The following is a 17,898-nucleotide window of genomic DNA, read 5'->3' as shown; positions in this document are numbered from 1 at the left end:
GAAGCCCATGGCCATGACTGCCACCATGGACCCATCTGAGTCCCTGGGAAATGGAGCAGAGCAGAGTATCACTGCGGTCCCACACTCAGGGCAGGGGGCAGTCCGGGTTTATGCAAGAATCCAGGTGGAGAGACAGTGGGAATTGGAGCCATAGGCAGTCCCACCAAGCCTGGCTGTGGTGCAAAGGGAAAGCCATGAGTGAGCTCAGATGCCATGGTAGCTCAGGCAGAGGGGGCTCCTAGGACAAGCCAGAGGGTGGGGCATGGGAAGGGACGATTTGGAGGCTATTATGGGGCTCACTGCCCTCTGTACTCTAACTGTCCACTCCTTGGGTGGGGAAGGGCTGGAGAGAGGTGGCTGTACAGACAACCTCTGAGGTCTGCCCCATGCCCTAAGGACCTTTAGTTGACTTGGGGAGAAGAAAGGGGAAAGACAGAAAGCATACTCCCTTCTTCTGAGAGACAGCAGAAGCCACGGAAAGTATCCCCAGATATGTCCACAGCCCCCCCCCCCCCAATTCTGGCAAGATCTGACACTTGGAAGCGAAAGAGGTTAAGGTAAAACAGACCCATGCTAAGTGTCTCTCCAGAGAAGGTGCATGTTGTTCCCGGTGTGTGTGCCCATGACCCCTGAAGGCCAGCTCTGAGACCCGTATGCACCACATAATCTGACCCTTTCCAACCTCATGCCCTTCCATTCCCCTCCTATCCACCTCGCTCCAGTCACAGTCATCCTGATTTGGTTCCGAAACACGCCAAGCTCACTCCTATCCTCGAGCGTTTTGTTCTTTGCTGTTTCTCCTGCTTGGAAGGCCCCTTCTTTAGATCTTTTGCATGACTGCTGCCTCATCATTCAAGGCTTAACTTAAATGTCACCTCCTCAGGGAGGCCCTCCCTGATGACACTAAGTAAAGAAAGCATCTCTTCTCTGCGTGGGCAAAGACAGTGACAGAGGAGATCACCCCAACACTTGTTCCCTCTCCCCCATCCCACACACAGAAATAATTCCTGTACACAAATAGCACATGTACACACATGCACACACTGTACACAACATAGGGCAGGCACACATGGAAATCTGTACCTGGACTGCATACACACAGCCCAGATGTGCACACGAACTGCAAAAACACCATGCAGCGTGTGTGCGCACAATGAAAACATGCAAGACAGCACACACTGCTCACACTCTCACACCCATGGACAGCATGCATTTAACCAAGGTGCACATGCATGCATGCACACGCACACATGGACAGACCCTCCCCTCCTCATTCAGTCGCCCTCCTACCATCCCAAAGGGAGGGTGCAGTGACCGTGTGGCTGCCGCAGGGTTGGGGCTCGGGGCTGCGCTCCCTCCGCCAGGCACAACGCTGCGGATTATTAGTTCCTGGTAATTTAGTGCCCTTGTACAGAGTCGATTTGTGCCTTTCATTCCTAATTGATCTAGTGGCTGTTTAAATGGCAGCAGGCATCTGTTGAAAGTAGGCAGGTTCATAAGGCGCAATAATTCATAACACCGCCTGGAATTTGCCTTTCATGTCCCTCAGCTAAACCACTGCAGGGCTCTGCTTAAATTACAGCCACTGAAGCTTTCTTTGGTATTCCACTCAGGGCCAGGAGAATCTTGCATTAAACTGGGATCAGGTTAGATTAGACTATAATATGCTGCGGTATTAGTGGCTGCAAATGAAGATTTATACTGGAGTTTAACCCCTTCACCTGGTTTTCGCTTTGTCTTCAGCGGGAAGGCTAGACTAGTCCATTGTTTACCCTTCCAGCTTACCGCCAGGGCTGGATAAGACTTCGAGCAATTTGGGGCAGTGCCCAGAGCATCCCGAGATAGTCACCCCTTTTTTCGTGCAGACGATGCACCCAGCCTGCAGCCTGGCAACCCAGGTGTTTGTGAGTCAGCTCCCTAAATGAGGGCCAGGGAGGTAGTGCCTCAGGGTGGTCTATGTCAAACTGATCAGCTCATCTGCAGCAGGAATCACCTCCCCTCACCAGCCTTCCATCCCTGCCCTGAGCCTGTTTAGAAAGACCAGTAAGGTATGGCTGTGAGTGTGGATCTTTGCCCAGAATTTTTAGAATCTCAGAATGGGACAGGCTCTTTGGGGTCTCCCCCCGCACCCCCTGCCACATGCGAACACGCCTTCTCTTGGTGTGTCCAATCACCGTGGGCTGGAGGGAAAAAGCATGCTCTGTTTTCCTTTTCCAGGCTCACTGTTTTGTCCAATAAGATAGCTGCTAGCCATGTGTGGCTATTTAATTAATTAAAAATTTAAATCCAGGGACCTTCACAGAGACAGAAAGTAGATTAGAGGTTATCAGATACTAGAGGAAGGAGAGAATGGGGAGTTATGCTTAATGGGTTGGTTAAGTTCTGGTAAAAAGTTTTGGTGATAGATAGTGGGGATGGTAGCACAACACTGTAAATGTAATTCATGCCATTTAATTATACACTTAAAATGGTTAAAATGGCAAATTTTATGTTACATATATTTTACCATGATAAAAAGCAATTTTTAAATTCAGTGTCCTAGTCAGAGCAGCCATATCTCAGGATTCAGTAGCTACATGTGGCCACCACAATGGACAGCAGAGTTTATAGAACATACCTACCATGGCAGAAAGTTTTATTGAGTAACCTCTGACTATAGCACCCCCTTTGGCAGTGGCCTCGAGGCCAGATCCATCATACAATCCTCCTTCTCTCCCAGCAAGCAGGGTTCAGCCACAAAGAAAAGAGCCAGATGTGGGACTCTCTGGAGACCAGAGAGAGAGAAACACCAGGGAATGACATGTGGATGATTTGGGGATGCATTGTCAACAGCCCATGCACACACATGCATGCCTGCCAGACTTGGAGACATAGTCACTCACACACACCACAAAAATAAATGCAATATTCACTGACACGTGCAAATAATCATATTTGTATAAATGCAACAAAAGTTTATTGAGATCCACATACCTCTGCTAGACCCTGGACATGCCGTGATGGAAAAGAGAAGCTTGATTCTTTCCCTTATGTAACTCACAGTCTAGTGAGGAAGGCAGATAATAAAACAAACAACCCAGGATACTATCAGCATAGGTTAAGGTGGGTGGTTAGGAAGCTTCCAGGAGTTTGGAGATATCTAAGCTAAGACCCATAGAGTGCTCAGTAAGCCCTTCAGCTTGCATATGTTCCCACAGACACACACACACACATCCACACATACTCACACTTACATACCCCTCCTTTCATTCATTCCTTGATTCATTCAACCACTCACCAAATATTTATGAAGAGCCTGCTATGAGCATGCAAGGGCAAGGTGAGTGACTATGTCTCCAAGTCTGGAGCGATCATTGGGATGCAGCGATCATTAAGGAGGTACAATGCTGTGGGAAAACAGTGAACAAATAATGATGCAAGTTATCATTTAATTACAGCAGTGCTAAGCGGGCGAGGATAGAAGTATGCAGGAAGATGCTAACACATGTAATGGGGCATCTGGGATGTCTGACCTAAACTGAGACTGCCCACAGATGTGGGACAGGTGGGGACATCCACCCCATGTGTGGACAAGGATTCTGGCTTGCACACGTGCTCCTGCCTGCACACACACAGGTGTGCACATCTGGGGCCCTTGGCTGGCTCCAGGCAGCCAAGATTGGGCTGGGACCTCCCTATAATGCTCATCTCCGGGAATTCTCTAAATACTTGCAGCGTGTCCTTCCTAAGGTGACCCTGAACCACCAAACAGCCATGCAGCTCATCAATCCAAACTTAGACACCAGGGGGTAGGAACAGAAGCCCTTGGAGGCCTCAAGAGCTGGGAGCCTGGCCCCTCCATGCCAGGGCAGAAATTCTGCCAACCAGGTTGACCAGGGGGCTGGGGGCGTTCCCAAGGAGTGGGACCTCGGGAGGAGACATGGGAAAGGGACCCTGGGGACTCTGAGCCCAGTAGCAGCTCAGTCTCTGTGTGTGCGCATATGTGAGCTCCCGCTGTCCCCACAGGCACCCTCTTTTCCCGCTCCTGACGCTGCTGTTTGAGAAATGTGAACAGGCCACCCAGGGCTCTGAGTGCATCACCTCCGCCAGCTTCGATGTGGACATCGAGAACTTTGTCCACCAGCAGGAGCAGGAGCACAAACCCTTCTTCAGCGATGACCCAGAACTGGACAATCTGGTAAAGACCCTCTGACCCCACCCCGGCTAGGGTCTCAGACCTCTTCCAAATGCCCTAGCAATGCCCTTTTTATTAATTTGCTCGACAAGACATTTTGAGAGGGCCCACTTCCGGCAGGGCCCTGGAAGCTGAAAGCCATCTCTGAGTTACCTTGAACTCTAGCTCCAGGCAGAGGCTTGGCTGCCCATTGTGAATCCTGCATCTTGCCAACCATCCTCTTGCAGCTCAGAGGGAAGGAAACAGGGGGAGGGAGGACCCCGGCGACCACAATATCTAGGGTTGTCGTTCTGAGGGTTGGGGTCATGTTAATGGATCTGTCCTGGGCTGCCCAGACAGGGGCTGCTGGCTGGCCGTGACAGAAGGAGGGACACAAGCGTGTCCACGACCTGGAGACACAGCCACGTTGAGAGGATGAGCAGAAATCCTGCCAATTTAGGGGGACATGATAGATCAGGTTTCCAAACCTACATTGTCTCCTGTATCATTAATACAGTTCTATGAAATACTGAATCCTAGAACCCACTATGTGGAAACAATAATTCAGTACATGGGTGGGGCCTATGAATCTGCATTTTTTTTTTTTTAAAGTTTCCCAAACAATTTCAATCATTTGGGTTTGGTAACCACTGAGTTGGATGACAGGAAATTCTCCTGTAGCCCTGCTGGGAGAGGATGACAGGGAATGTTCTAGGCGGTTCATCACTATAAGCAGTCGTCCTATAATTATTACTTAGAGTCTTGATTTTCAGTGGGTGGATTGCCCAGATCACGCACGATAAATTTGGAAAGTCTGCAAAACTCACAGTTTTGTACACACTGATTGATTGTAGGGCTGACCTCTGTTTCCAGAGTTTAACCAGTGTCTTCTTCCCAAAGGAAGACAGAATCAGAAAAGCAAATGTGGCCCCAAAGAAGAGGGAATTAAAACACACACACACAGTGCCTTGCAAAGCAGATGTGGATGACTGGTTTTATTCAATGTTGTGAACTGTCTGCACCACTGCTTCTCTCAAGAGTGGAGGATGGTACTTTATGGAGTCTGGAAGGACCATCAGGAGACTCCCATGCTAGCTGAACATTTGTGATGTGCCATGATGGGGCCAGCATTGAGAGGGAGGCTGTAGGACTTGGCCAGAAGATGGGCGCTTGCCCCTGCTGTCTGGAGTATGACTGAAGCATCTGAGAATCCCAGGCTCCCCCTCTGCTCATCTCCAGTCTCTCCATCTTCCCCAGCTGGGATTGCACAGGTCCTTTCCCAGGGGGTCAAACCGATGTCACTCCAGCCATTGCTGCTCCCCAGTGCAGCTCCTCCCATTGGTCAGATGTTAAGGGGCTGCTCCCCAGTGCAGCTCCTCCCATTGGTCAGATGTTAAGGGGCTGCTCCCCAGTGCAGCTCCTCCCATTGGTCAGATGTTAAAGGGCTGCTCCCCAGTGCAGCTCCTCCCATTGGTCAGATGTTAAGGGCCGGTTAAGACAGCCCTGCCCCCCTCTTTGGCAGAGGAGAACCACAGTTGCGATTCTGTAGGTCTGTAGAATGCAGATGCAGGTGAGTCATGGAACCTGGGGCAGAGGCAGTCATTTCTGTGAACCCGGAACGGACAGGGGCCATGGCTTACTCCTCCCACTTCATACCAAAGAAACTTTAGGTTGGTAAGGAAGCACCTGGAGTCAAATTGAGTAACATGGCAGACTTCAAACATTAAGAAGTAGGAGTCCTGGGGAAACACAGGTCACCTTGCTTGCCTACCACCACCTGCCAGGGGGACTGGGTGAGACACACTGGGACCACCTCCTACCCTAGTGCAGCCTCAGAAATACCACAAAGAGACCAGCGTGCTGCTCTCTTCTTGCCAAACTGCCCAAATCTCTCAGGGGTCTCTTCAGCTCAAAGAATCAGACTTTCTGGGTTCAGTTCAACACAACCTGGCAGAGTGTCCACCATGTGCCAAGAGTGACCTAGGGATGTGGATGTTGGGAAGCTGCCGTAGAGCCCCAGGCCTGTGGTGTCCCCTGGCCTTTCCCCTCAGCGAGCCGGGCTGGGAGTGGACCTGCTCGGGCATCGGCCACCAAGACGTTCCATCCGCTCATGTGGACCTGAGTTACCTAGAGGAGTTTCCAGATTTGTTTATTCAAATGGGGACATCTTGAGAGAGCACTTAGAGATGCGTGAGCTTCCTATTTAGTGACTTAATGACGTAAGTCCTTTGAAGTTCTGTTTCCTCACCTGTAGATCTAATTATAACTATCTCATGTGGTTGTCATAAAAATAAATAAATAAATAAATAAATAAATGAGACCGCCTGAGGAAAAGGCCTTTAAAAAAAGTGCCCGCCAACCAGAAGATTAATCTCGAATACAGCATTACTAAGATAAGAGCTTCAGCTTCTTGACCTCACCTGCCCATCCAAATTTCAGCTTGGCCACTGAACTTTTATTAGGGGGGCTGAGCTGTGCTCTTTGCCAGCACCCCCACCCTCTCCGGGTCCTGTGAGGGGAGGTGGGGAGTGACAGGGTCGACCACAGGAACTCTCATTAGAACAAGAATCATGTAGCAAGTACAGCCGAGATGCACATAATTAGAAATTAGAAAAAGGTCAGATGGCGTCATTATCAGCTCAATCAGCTGCCGAGTGCCACAGTCAGTTAATTTGGCATCTGTATTTTTTACAACCCCACACACGTAGCCCAACGGACTGTAACTCTTTATCCGGACAGATATACTGCGCAGTCGAGCAGGGACATAAAATGAGAGACCCCAAGCAAATGAGCTGAGATAATTGAGAGATTTATTTTATATATATGTGTGTGTCAGGGCAGCTTTCCTTTGCCCTTGAATATTGACTTTCATAGATGGGACTGCCAGGAGGGCACTGGGTCCCCTGGGAACCAGTGGCTGGGAAGGCACCACCCCCAGGCCCTCCAGCCTCCCTCGGGTCCCACTTCCTTCCAAGCCCGGAGGCTCCAGTCTTGCTAAGCTCCCCATTGGACACGCATCTTTCTCACCCCTCTGCCTGCCACCCTCTTCTCCCTCAGGCTCCCTAAATCTCCTAGAGCTCCTGCCTCCAGACAAGCGCTCCTGAGATTGGCTGAATAAGAGCTCTTAGAGCTGGCCCAAAGATCAGAGAGAGGTTCCAAGATCGCAGATTTCAAGGAAACCCTCTTCTCTGGCTAGCCAGCTGCTCCCACAGCTCTCTTCCTGGAGGAGAAACATGGAATCACAAAGAGTTAGGGGAAAAAGACGCAACCTTAGAAACAAACAAGTCCAACTCCCTCATTTTATAAGCGGAGCAACTGAAGGCCAGAGAAGGGAGGGGACTTGCCAAGACCAAAACCCAGATCTACTGATTCCTAACACCAGCTCCATCCACTCCCTCATGCCACTGGTCTTTTTTCTGGGGGCACTTAAACTCTCATTTAAAAATAGCACCACTCCCACCCCACCCCACCCCCGGCACCCATACTCTCTGACCCTCTACACCTCCCATTGCAATGCCATGGGGGTGATCGGTAAGGTCTAAGTTGGAATGCCCCTGGCTGGCTCCTTTCTCTGATGCCCCCACCCCCATCCAGTGTTCACCACGTCTGTTTCTTACCTGGCTTCCAGGTCCCCTCCGGGGAAACCAGCAGTCTCCGACTGGTGGTTGGTAAAGTTTGTAAAATTTGCAAGTTCCCCAAACCCCTTTGAAAGGTAAAAGGTTTTTGTTTTATAAAATCTGATTTATGGGCCCCTAGTGCAGGACCGAGGTTTTATATATTATGCAAGATTTCAAACCGAGGCCGTAAAATGTACGGTTTCGGTTTCATGCGCGGAATTTTTTTACGTGTAAATTTTTTAACATTTATGGGGCACGTTTTAATGAGACTCTGGCGTGGCTCAAGGGACAGATTACCGCTGCATGACCGCAAAACCAGCTTCAAAACTGGGCCCCCAGACCCCAGGGCCCACTCTGCCCAGTGCCTTGCCCCAAGGAGGATGTGGATAAGGAGCACAGAGGGAGCCAGGCCAGAGCTCTGGGTCCCCAGGGAGCCCCAGCTAGCCTCATTCAAGGAGTCACTTACTTTCACCCCCTGTACAGACTCTCCTTGCCTAGACCAGAGCAGAAAATTCTGCAGGCACCAGGAAAAGGAAAGGAAATAAGAATAATCAGTTAGTGAAAATTAGCATTTATAGAAGGCTTTCAAGGTGTCAGATACCTTCCTAAATGCTTAATGTGGGTTACCTTATTTAATTCCCTTACCCAACCCCGAGACAGGTATTATATTACTATCCCTGCTTTAGGGTGAAGAAATTGAGACAAGAGAGGGGAAATTCTAGCACAGGATTCCATCAGAACAGAGTCTCACCCTGGCTTCTCCTTCCCCATAGGCATCTGTCCTACAGCCAGTATTTTCTTAAATCTTTCTATGGACCAGCCCTTGTGCTTAGAGCTTTTCTAGCCATTTCTCATTTCATCCTCAGTATAACTGTGAGGGAGTCATTATTATCCCTTTTTCAGGTGAGGAAACTAAAGCTCAGAGAGGATGTAAGTTGTTCAAGGTCTCACAGTAGGTGGAAGACCCAAGTCTCAGACTGCCCAAAGCCTGTAGTCCATTGTCCCCGAGCACCCCACTTTGACTTAGTTCTCACGATCACCCTCTGAGGTGGGTATTGTTATCCCCATTTTACAGAAGAGGAAATCCAGACCTGCAGACCCTACAGCCAGGACATTGCAAAGCTGGGATTTGAACCAAGTGGGGTCTAACCTCCAAAGCCCCCCTCTTTCCTCCATACCCCACTGCTTCTCCAAAGGCTGAGGATATCAGAAAGAAAGCACCGGGTTATTGACTTAAACGTGATTTGACTTGTCATGCATGATGCTTTCCATTAAATTTTCTCCCTTTTCCGGGGAGGGAGAATCATTCCAACTTCCCAACTCTCAGGAGAGGAATGAGAGGGTAAAAGGAATTTGGCCACCAGGGCCCTGCCTACTCCCTGCTTCCTAAATGAACTGAGCAGGTGGTCTCCCTCTGAGCCCCGATTTCCTCACTGCCCGGAGAGTAGCATTGCCTGTGTCCCTGTGGAGATAGTATAATTCAAATGAGATAATGGACAGAAAAGCATTTTGTAAATTGTAAAGTGCTAGATCTACAAATGTTTGGAAAGGCAAGGAATTATTACTATCAAGTGAAGAGGCTGAGATCCTATAGGAGCGGCAACTGAAAGGAACTTGATGGTGGAAGGAGGTGTATGCTGGCCTGAAGAATCTACGTTGATTGAATCGCTAGGATCTATCCGGAACATTTACATGCATTATCTTACTCAGTTTGCATAACAACGCTGAAACGTAGGTGTTATCATCATCCTAAATTTTACAGACAAAGGTGTAAAACCACCTGCCCAAAAACACACTGGCCAAAAATAGTAGGGTTCACACATCATGCCGCGTCCGCACGACTTCACAGAGCATGAAAAACCCCTTCAGTAGACCTTCCAGGGACTGCAGGGAGAGTGCACAATGTATGAGACTAAAATCGAAGTCAGCATCTTGTTTTGCTTTTTTGAAGAAGGCATCTTAACAGAAGAGGGCTTGGTTTATATTTTGAAAGAGATAGGAGAGAGAAAAGCTGAAAGATGAAGCAAAAACTGGGCAAAGGAATTGAGGCTGCCTTCCTCACATTTGCTGATGATATTAAATTAAGTGGAATCGTTATTACTCCTGAAAAGTTGGGCTATAATTTTACATGAGCTTGATCCTTTAGAAAAATTGATTAATAGATTGTTACTTTATTCTGGTATAGAGACAGGGCCTTAAATTAAAGTCACATAAGATGAAGGATGATCTCTAAACTCAAAAACTGGGAATTCTTGTTTTTCCACCAGTTGAACATTGACTAGCGATAGAAAAGTCAACAGGATATTAGAATTATCAGAAGGGATTAAAAAAAATACCTTACATGCATTTGGCTCCCTGTAGCTTATACGTGCTTTCATGTTATTGCTTTCCCAATCTTGTGTATTGGGAATGATCATTATTCCCATTTTACAAATGAGGAAACTGAGGCTCAGAGAAGTCATGGAGCTTTCCCGCTGTCACCCAGTTAGTAACGGTAGGCCTGGGCTCAATTACAGGTTGTCCGACATGGAAACCTTGTAACTTTCTGCTATGCAAGGCTGCCTTCCCCCACTGAAGGCATTACTCCTCTTTTTTTCTAATATTGAATAGGTCCTACATATTCACTGCCTTGGAAAACCATTGTAATTTACTCTACCATCTTAAACTTTTAAACCAATTCTACTAGCCATAAAAATGTAATCCTTTGACTGTGCTTTATGGGACCAAAGGGTAGGTCCCCTTTTGGCCTCCAGGCTTTTCAAAGGTTAGAAAACTGAAAGTACCAAGAAGAACAAAGGAAGGGCAGTTGCTGTTTATCAAGAAGCACCAGCCGTGTGCTAGGTCTGGCTCAAACACGTTGTTTGTTTTATTTAAATAAGACGTGTATCTTATTTAACCAAAGCTCTTCTGGGAGGATTTTACTTTTTGTTTTGTTTTATTTATCGGTATTTTCTGATTCTATTTTATAAAAGGTATATCTTAGTTACTTAGAAAAATTAATGAATGGCTGTGTGCCCTTTTCTCTGTGTGTGTATATGTATGTACATGTATACAAATACATAATACTCCAAGAGAAAGTTTAAAAATAAATGAGTAAATACAAATTTGATTACAAATAGTTCAGTAAAGGAAAGTTCAGTGAGAGAAAAGGAAGAAGGGAAGGGAAAGAAAGAGGGAAGAAGGATAATATTCAGAGAAGCAGAGGATAGAAGGGACCTGATACCCAACCCTCTGTTTTTACACATGAGGTATTCTGATTCCTGGGGAGAAGGCAGGAGCAAGCAAAGCAGGATGAGGTAGCATTACCTGGGAGAGGTGGGAGATCATGTAGGAAAACGGTAATGTCCTAAAAGCTATTTCATGTTCCTGGAACCCCACACTTCCTGTTACTGAGCCACTTTTCCCCCAAACCATGCACCCCTAAACTGCCATTTTCTCCACCTACATGTATCCCGAAAGTCCCTTAAGGGTTGTGGTAGATTGGCTTGTGTACCCCAATTTAGCCATGTTCTCAACTTTAATCTGCACTCCTGTGAGTGTGAGCCCATTGCATATAGGACCTCTGTAAGTTGTTATTTTAGTTGTAGTGGTCCAGTGAGGGAAGGTGTTGATCCAGGTTACTGGAGTCCTTTGTAAGCAGAAGAAATTCAGACATAGTGAGAGAAACCATGGGGAGGAGCTGGGAGCCGGGAGTCAACAGAAACTGTAAGAGGAAGAAAAGGACACCTACAAGTGGTGTGAGGTAAGGATGCAAGCCAAGGAACTGCAGAGCTCGCCAGCAGCCAGCACCAGAGCGCTGGTCAGCTCCAGACTTTGGAGGAAAACACTGCCTTGCTGATGCCTTGATTTTGGACTCCTGCAAGCTCCTAAACCGTGAGCCAATAAATTCCCATTGTTGAAGCCCACCCAGTGGGTGATATTTGTCATAGCAGCCTGAGAAACTGAGACAGTTTTTGGTACCACAAAATAGTGAGCTGCCACTACGAATACCTAAAAATGTAGAAACAGTTTTGGGATCAGGTAATAGGTAGAAGATGAAAGGATTGTGAGGTGCTTGATAGAAAAATAGCTAAAGTGGTTTGAGGAGACATTTGGTAGAAATATGGCTGTTAAAGCTACTTCTGGTGAGGCCTTAGGAGGCAATGATGGATGTATTACTAGAAACTGAAGGACAGGCAAGCTTCGTTATAAAGTAGCAGAGAACTTGGCTGAATTATGTTCTAGTGTCTGATTGAAAGTGGAATTTGCAACAATGAACTTGGATGTTTAGCTGAGGAGGTTTCCAAGTTGTGTGTAGAAAGTGCTGATTTCTCCATTCAGTTTATAGTAAAATGCAAGAGAAAAGGGATGAGAAGCTGAGCACTGAGCTCTTAAACACAAAGAAACCAGAAGTTGATGATTTGGAAAATTCTCAGCCTACCCAGATAGCCTGCTCTCGTACTAGGGCAGAAGCATCTTAATCAGGGACCTCCTTGAGCTTCTGGAAAATGAGTCCCCCCAAAACAGAGCTCAATGTAAGGGTTTAACTTGCAAAAGAGGTTGTGACTGAACATAGATCCAGTTGGCAATTTCAGTGGAAATCAGGATTGGAAATACCGTTGGCCAAGCTAGGAAGGATCTATGGAAAGTCCTTTTGTCTGATGATTCGGACCCCTTTGAAGTGCGTGTAAAGCTGACAAGGTTATTATGGAATTTGTATGGACAGAAGCACTGCCAGCCTGGACTGAAAGGGACAGTGAAGGGACAAAATTGAAAGAAACATAACTTCAAGGGCAGAATTATGGAAGCACAGGCCTGGATCCAAAAGATCTCCTTGGGCCAAGAGAGAGGGCCCACCCACACATGAGGAAAGGGACATCCATTGCCAGCAGCCAGCACCAGAGTGTTAAAGACTTTGGGGAAAAAGCAAAAAAAAAATTTGTTTTCACTGGTGCCTCGCTAGCCTCAAAGCCACAAGCCAATAAATTCCCATTGTTTTAACAAACCCATTGTGTCCTAGCAGCCTGGAAAACTAAGACAAGGGTGAAACAGTACAGACCTAGCCATGAGGTGACCTGGTTTCATATCCTAGTTCTGTCACTTACCAGCTCTGTGACATTAAGCAAGCAAAACAATCTCTCTGGGCTTCATTTCTTCAACTGTAAAATATGGTCAATAATGATACCTCCTTCTGTAGGTGACTGCATGGAGTAAATGAGATAGGCAAGTGAACGGGGCTTAACCCAGTGCCTGAATCATAGCAAACATAAGAAAAGTTTGGGTGTTGTTATCCGTCACATGTATTTTTTTTCAATTTTAGATAATTTCATTGTTACCAGGAGAAAGATGATCAATAAATACCCCTTCACCAAACAGAAAATCCAAACCAGTCTTTAATTATTTTGCCTCCCCACCGGTGTTGCTGCGGTACAGCTGATGCTTTCCTGTTAGATATAGCCCATAGCATGCAATAGCAGTTTCTTCCCTATACTACGAGCATATACTATCTTTGTAGAAGATTCATACCTTTGTGGTAGTTCATGCAAGGACTTATTTTTATTTGTAGTGTTAATCAATGGAACACATGGATCTATACAGCCCCCTTTCTGTCATGTTCACCTTCAATATGGTAATATTATTTATAGGCCCACGAGGGAACTGCCTCCACTTCTATCTATTCCCTTACAATTAAGTTCAGTGTGATTAGTTAACCCTTTACCCATCTCTAGCTTCCATATCACATGTATTTTTGTAATTATTTATTTTTATCGATATATAGTATATATTCACATACTGTGTAATCACCCGAAGTATACAATCAATGGTTCACAACATCGTCATATAGCTGTGCCTTTACCATCACAACTGACTTTTTTCTTTTTTATATCACATGTATTTTTAAGGCACCTTATACTGCGCTAATTGTTCTAACAGATAAATCAAGATCTCCCTGACCAAAATCAAGCAGAAAATGTAGACAAGAGCAAATATGTATTAAATACATAACTCCACTTTTTGGTCCAAAAATCCATACCAAATCCACAATTCTCCTCTTTGCTTGGGACGGCAAAGTTCAACCCCTCACTGAGGACAAGGCTCTGTGACTGAGCCTCGCCTGCATGAAAAGACAAAAGTCTTGGTTTCTGTCTTAGAGAACACTCAGTCTAATTTAGTAATCCAAGGGCCCTTAATTAGTTGAGCACAATCCCTGCCCGTGAGACATCCAAAAGCCCTGCCCAAGGATTACATAATCCCACTTGAAATGTCAGTGAGGCTCACGAAGGGGCATGGCCCTGGTTTCCTACCATAAAGCTTTGCTCACATTTCACTGTCAAAACTCTCTGGGAGAGATCCCCTTCCTTTTTTCCATCCCTTTTTATCCTTTCTGAACCTTTTCCTAGGCAGCACAATGCTAGCCAAAGCGAGGGTAAGATTAAGCCAGGATTGCCATATCTTGCTGGTGTCAACACAAATGACTATCCAAAGGCAACAATCTTCCCCCCCCCCCCTTTTTTTTTTAACTTTTTCTTTTGATATAATTTTTAGATTCACAGGTACTTGTAGGAACTAACACAGGGCCATAGCAGCATTATTCACAATAGCCGAAAAGTGAAAGCAACCTGGATGTCCATCAACCGACAAATGGATAAACAAAATATGGTGTATACACACAATGCAATATTATGCAGCCATAAAATGGAATGAAGTGCTGGTACATATGACAACATGGATGAACCTTGGAAACATTATGTTGAGTGAAATAAGCCAGACACAAAGGACAAATATTTTGTGATTCCACTTATACAAAATATTTAGAATAAGCAAATTCATAGAGACAGAAAGCAGATTAGCAGTTACCATGGGCTGCGGGGAGGCAGATGGGGAGTTGTTGCTTAATGGGTGCAGAGTTTCTGTTTGGGGTAAGGAAAAAGTTTTGGTGATGCATGATGTTGATAGTGATACAACATTATAAAAACAGTGCTACTGAATTGTACACTTCAAATGGTTACAGTGGCTGTGAACAAATAGAAAGAGATTATGATTCCCTCACCCAGTTTCCCCCTGCAGTAATATCTTGCATAACTATGGTACAATTTCACAGCCAAGGAAATTGACAATAATACAATCCAACAACCTATTCAGATTTCAATGATTGTAAATGCACTCACGTGTCTTTGTGTGTGTTTGGTTGACATGTGTAGATTTATATGAACATAATCATAGTCAAATACAGAACGCTTTCTCCCCCTCTCCCCTGAATCCCTGGAAATCTGTTGTCCATCTCTGTAATTTTGTCATTTCAAGAATGTTATATCAGTGGAATCGTACAGTATGTAGCCTTTTCAGATTGACTTTTTTCTCGTATCATTATTTTTTTACAATCCGTCCAAGCCATTGTAAGTATCAACAGTTTGTTCCTTTTCATTGCTGCTTAGTATTCCTTGGTATAAAATGGTCTTAGTTTGTTTAAACATTCACCTGTTGAAGAACATCTAGGTATTTCCAGTTTGGGGGTGTTATGAACAAAGGTATTTTGAGCATTCATGTATAGGTTTTTGTGGGAACATAAGATTGTATTTCCCTGAGCCAAATGCCTGGGAGTACAATTGGTGGATTATATAATAAGTGCATGTTTAGTTTTGTAAGAAACTGTCATGCTACTTTCCAGAGTGACTGTATCATTTTGCATTTCCACCAGTGATACATGAGTGATCTGGTTTTTGGTTCCTCGCCTGCATTTGATCTCATCACTATTTTTTTTATTTCAGAGAGTATGATAGGTGTGTGGTGATATCTCACTGTGGCTTCAATTTGCATTTCTTTAATGGCTTGTGGATGCTGAACATCTTTTCAACATGTGCTTATTGGCTATCAGTGTATCCTGTTCAGTGCAATGTCTGACCATGTCTTTTGTCCATGTTCTAATTTCATTGTTCATTTTATTGTTGAGTTTGAGAGTTCTTTATATATTCTAGACACAAGTCTTTTGTCAAAATTTGTTTTGCAAATATTTTCTCCTTGCCTGTAGTTTGCCTTTTCATCTTCTTCACAGGGCCTTTTGCCAAGCAAATGTTTTTTGGTGTTTTGTTTTTTTTTTTTGGCATGGGCAGGCTCTGGGAATTGAACCCAGGTCTTCAGCACAGCAGGCAAGAATTCTGCCACTGAGCCACCAGTGCACTGCCTGCAAATGTTTTTCATTTTCATCAAATCCAAGTCATCAAGTTTTCCTTTTATGGATCACGTTTGTTATCAAGTTTAAGACTTGTCTAGCCCTAGGTTCTGAAGATTTTCTTTTACTTTTTTTCTAAAATTTTTTAGCTCTACACTTTACATTTTGATCTTTGATCCATTTTGAGTTAATTTTTATATAAGGTGTTAGGTTTATCTATGGATGTCTGATTGATTGCTCTAGAACCATTAGTACAACCCACTTTAAAAAATATATTTTTATTGATTAATCTACACAAACACACATTCCATATATGCTATACAATCAATGGTTAACAATATCATCACATATTTGTGTATGCATCACCATGATCATTTTTAGAAAATTTGCATCACTCCAGAAAAAAAATTAAAAGAATAAAGAAAAAATTCATACATACCATACACCTTACACTCCCGCTCATCTACCCAATTTTTACCTTTTATCCCACACCATTATTTATTTATTTTGTCTTTATTTTTCACTCATCTGTCCATATCCTGGATAAAAGGATTATCAGACATAAGATTTTCAAAGTTGCATGATCACATTGTAAAAGCTATATCATTATACAATCATCTTCAAGAATCAAGGCTACTGGAACACAACTCAACAGTTTCAGGTTGTACAATCCACTTTTGAAAAGCAGTTTGGCTATATTTATCATGAACCAGAAGAATGTCCTCAGCTTTTTTTCCCCTGTCACTTTTAGGAATTCACCCTACGGAAACAATGCCAAAACATAAATAAAAACTATACTTGAAAAAATATTCACTGTAACATTTTTTTGAAAACTAAAAATATCAGAGGTAATATAAATGCCACCAGTAGGGAGCTGGTTAGGTATGTAGTGTGAAACAATTAAAAATATTTACTCAATAACTTTCAGCCATTCAACAAATATTTATGTGTCAAACCCATTGGTCGAGGCTGAGGCTTATATAATGAGCAAATTAGCCATCCTTTCTACCTTCTAGAAGCTCACAATATAGAAGGGAGAACCTAGGAGACAATTCTGCCACTTAGAAAACTGCATTTGATAATTATGAGAAAAGCCAGGAAAAAATTATATGTACAAAGTGACTGAAACTATGTTGAACTATATGCATGTGGGGGAAAAAAAGTTCTTTTAGGGTGGTGGGATCAAGAACAGATTCTTTTCACTCTCTATTTTCCATGCCTCCCATATTTTATCATTTTAATAATAGCAATAAAGAGAAAAGCTTCATGCCATGAAAAGGATAGGAGTGTCCCTTTGATGAGGCAACAGGCACATGTACAACAACCCAAAGGGCACAGAAAAGACCACGGCAGACAGTTAAGTACCCCAGTTCCCAGCTAAGTCCTGCTGGATTACTCAGTCAGTCAGCAAGTATTGGTAGAGTGCCCACGAGGTAACTCGTGTCACATGATGCACTCAGAATATGTGTTTAAGAATAGACAGTCCCTGACCTCCTGGGACATCTACAGTAAGTCTGACCTCAAACTTCCTCACGCTAGCTCAGTACTTCACATTTTACAACATGCTGTCATGTATATTTCTTCATACAATCCTCACAACGCACCTGCAAACTCATTAGGGAAGATATAATTATCCCCATTTGTCAGACACAAAGGTGCAGAAAACAGAAGCAACTTGCCCAAGGTTGCACAGATAATAATAGGCAGGCTTCAGGCTTGGGACCTGATCTTTTATCTCTAAGACCAGCGCTGGTCTCAGAATCCCCAAAACAGCAATGACAATAGAGGACTCAAAGCTAGCAAGTGATCAAATCAATAGCAATGGTTAGAATCTGAAGAGTTTTGAGAACACATGTCCTAGGGCAGAAGAGGGGATGGTACATGGAGCCAAGGGACTGGCTGAGCTCCTCTCACCTGGCATGGTTGGGGTCGGGGATCAAAGCAGTGAAGGGTGTGTGGTACGAGCACCTGGACTCATC

The 17,898-nt window shown here is 44.7% G+C and overlaps 1 protein-coding gene across 14 annotated transcripts in view; it reads left to right on the top strand.

The window, feature by feature from the left end:
• The window catches only part of PKNOX2 (PBX/knotted 1 homeobox 2), a 269,249-nt gene that overhangs the window by 216,060 nt on the left and 35,291 nt on the right, over nt 1-17,898 (top strand). For all 14 annotated transcript variants that reach the window (XM_077112537.1, XM_077112544.1, XM_077112530.1 and 11 more), the window contains one exon: nt 4,006-4,177. In XM_077112537.1, coding sequence (XP_076968652.1) covers nt 4,006-4,177 — 172 coding nt within the window. The remainder of the gene's footprint in view (nt 1-4,005; nt 4,178-17,898) is intronic.

This window comes from Tamandua tetradactyla, chromosome 8, assembly GCF_023851605.1.
Source record: "Tamandua tetradactyla isolate mTamTet1 chromosome 8, mTamTet1.pri, whole genome shotgun sequence".
NCBI classification, from domain to species: domain Eukaryota; kingdom Metazoa; phylum Chordata; class Mammalia; order Pilosa; family Myrmecophagidae; genus Tamandua; species Tamandua tetradactyla.
The sequence above is the reverse complement of the archived record's forward strand: the minus strand, read 5'-3'. Positions and strand labels throughout refer to the sequence as shown.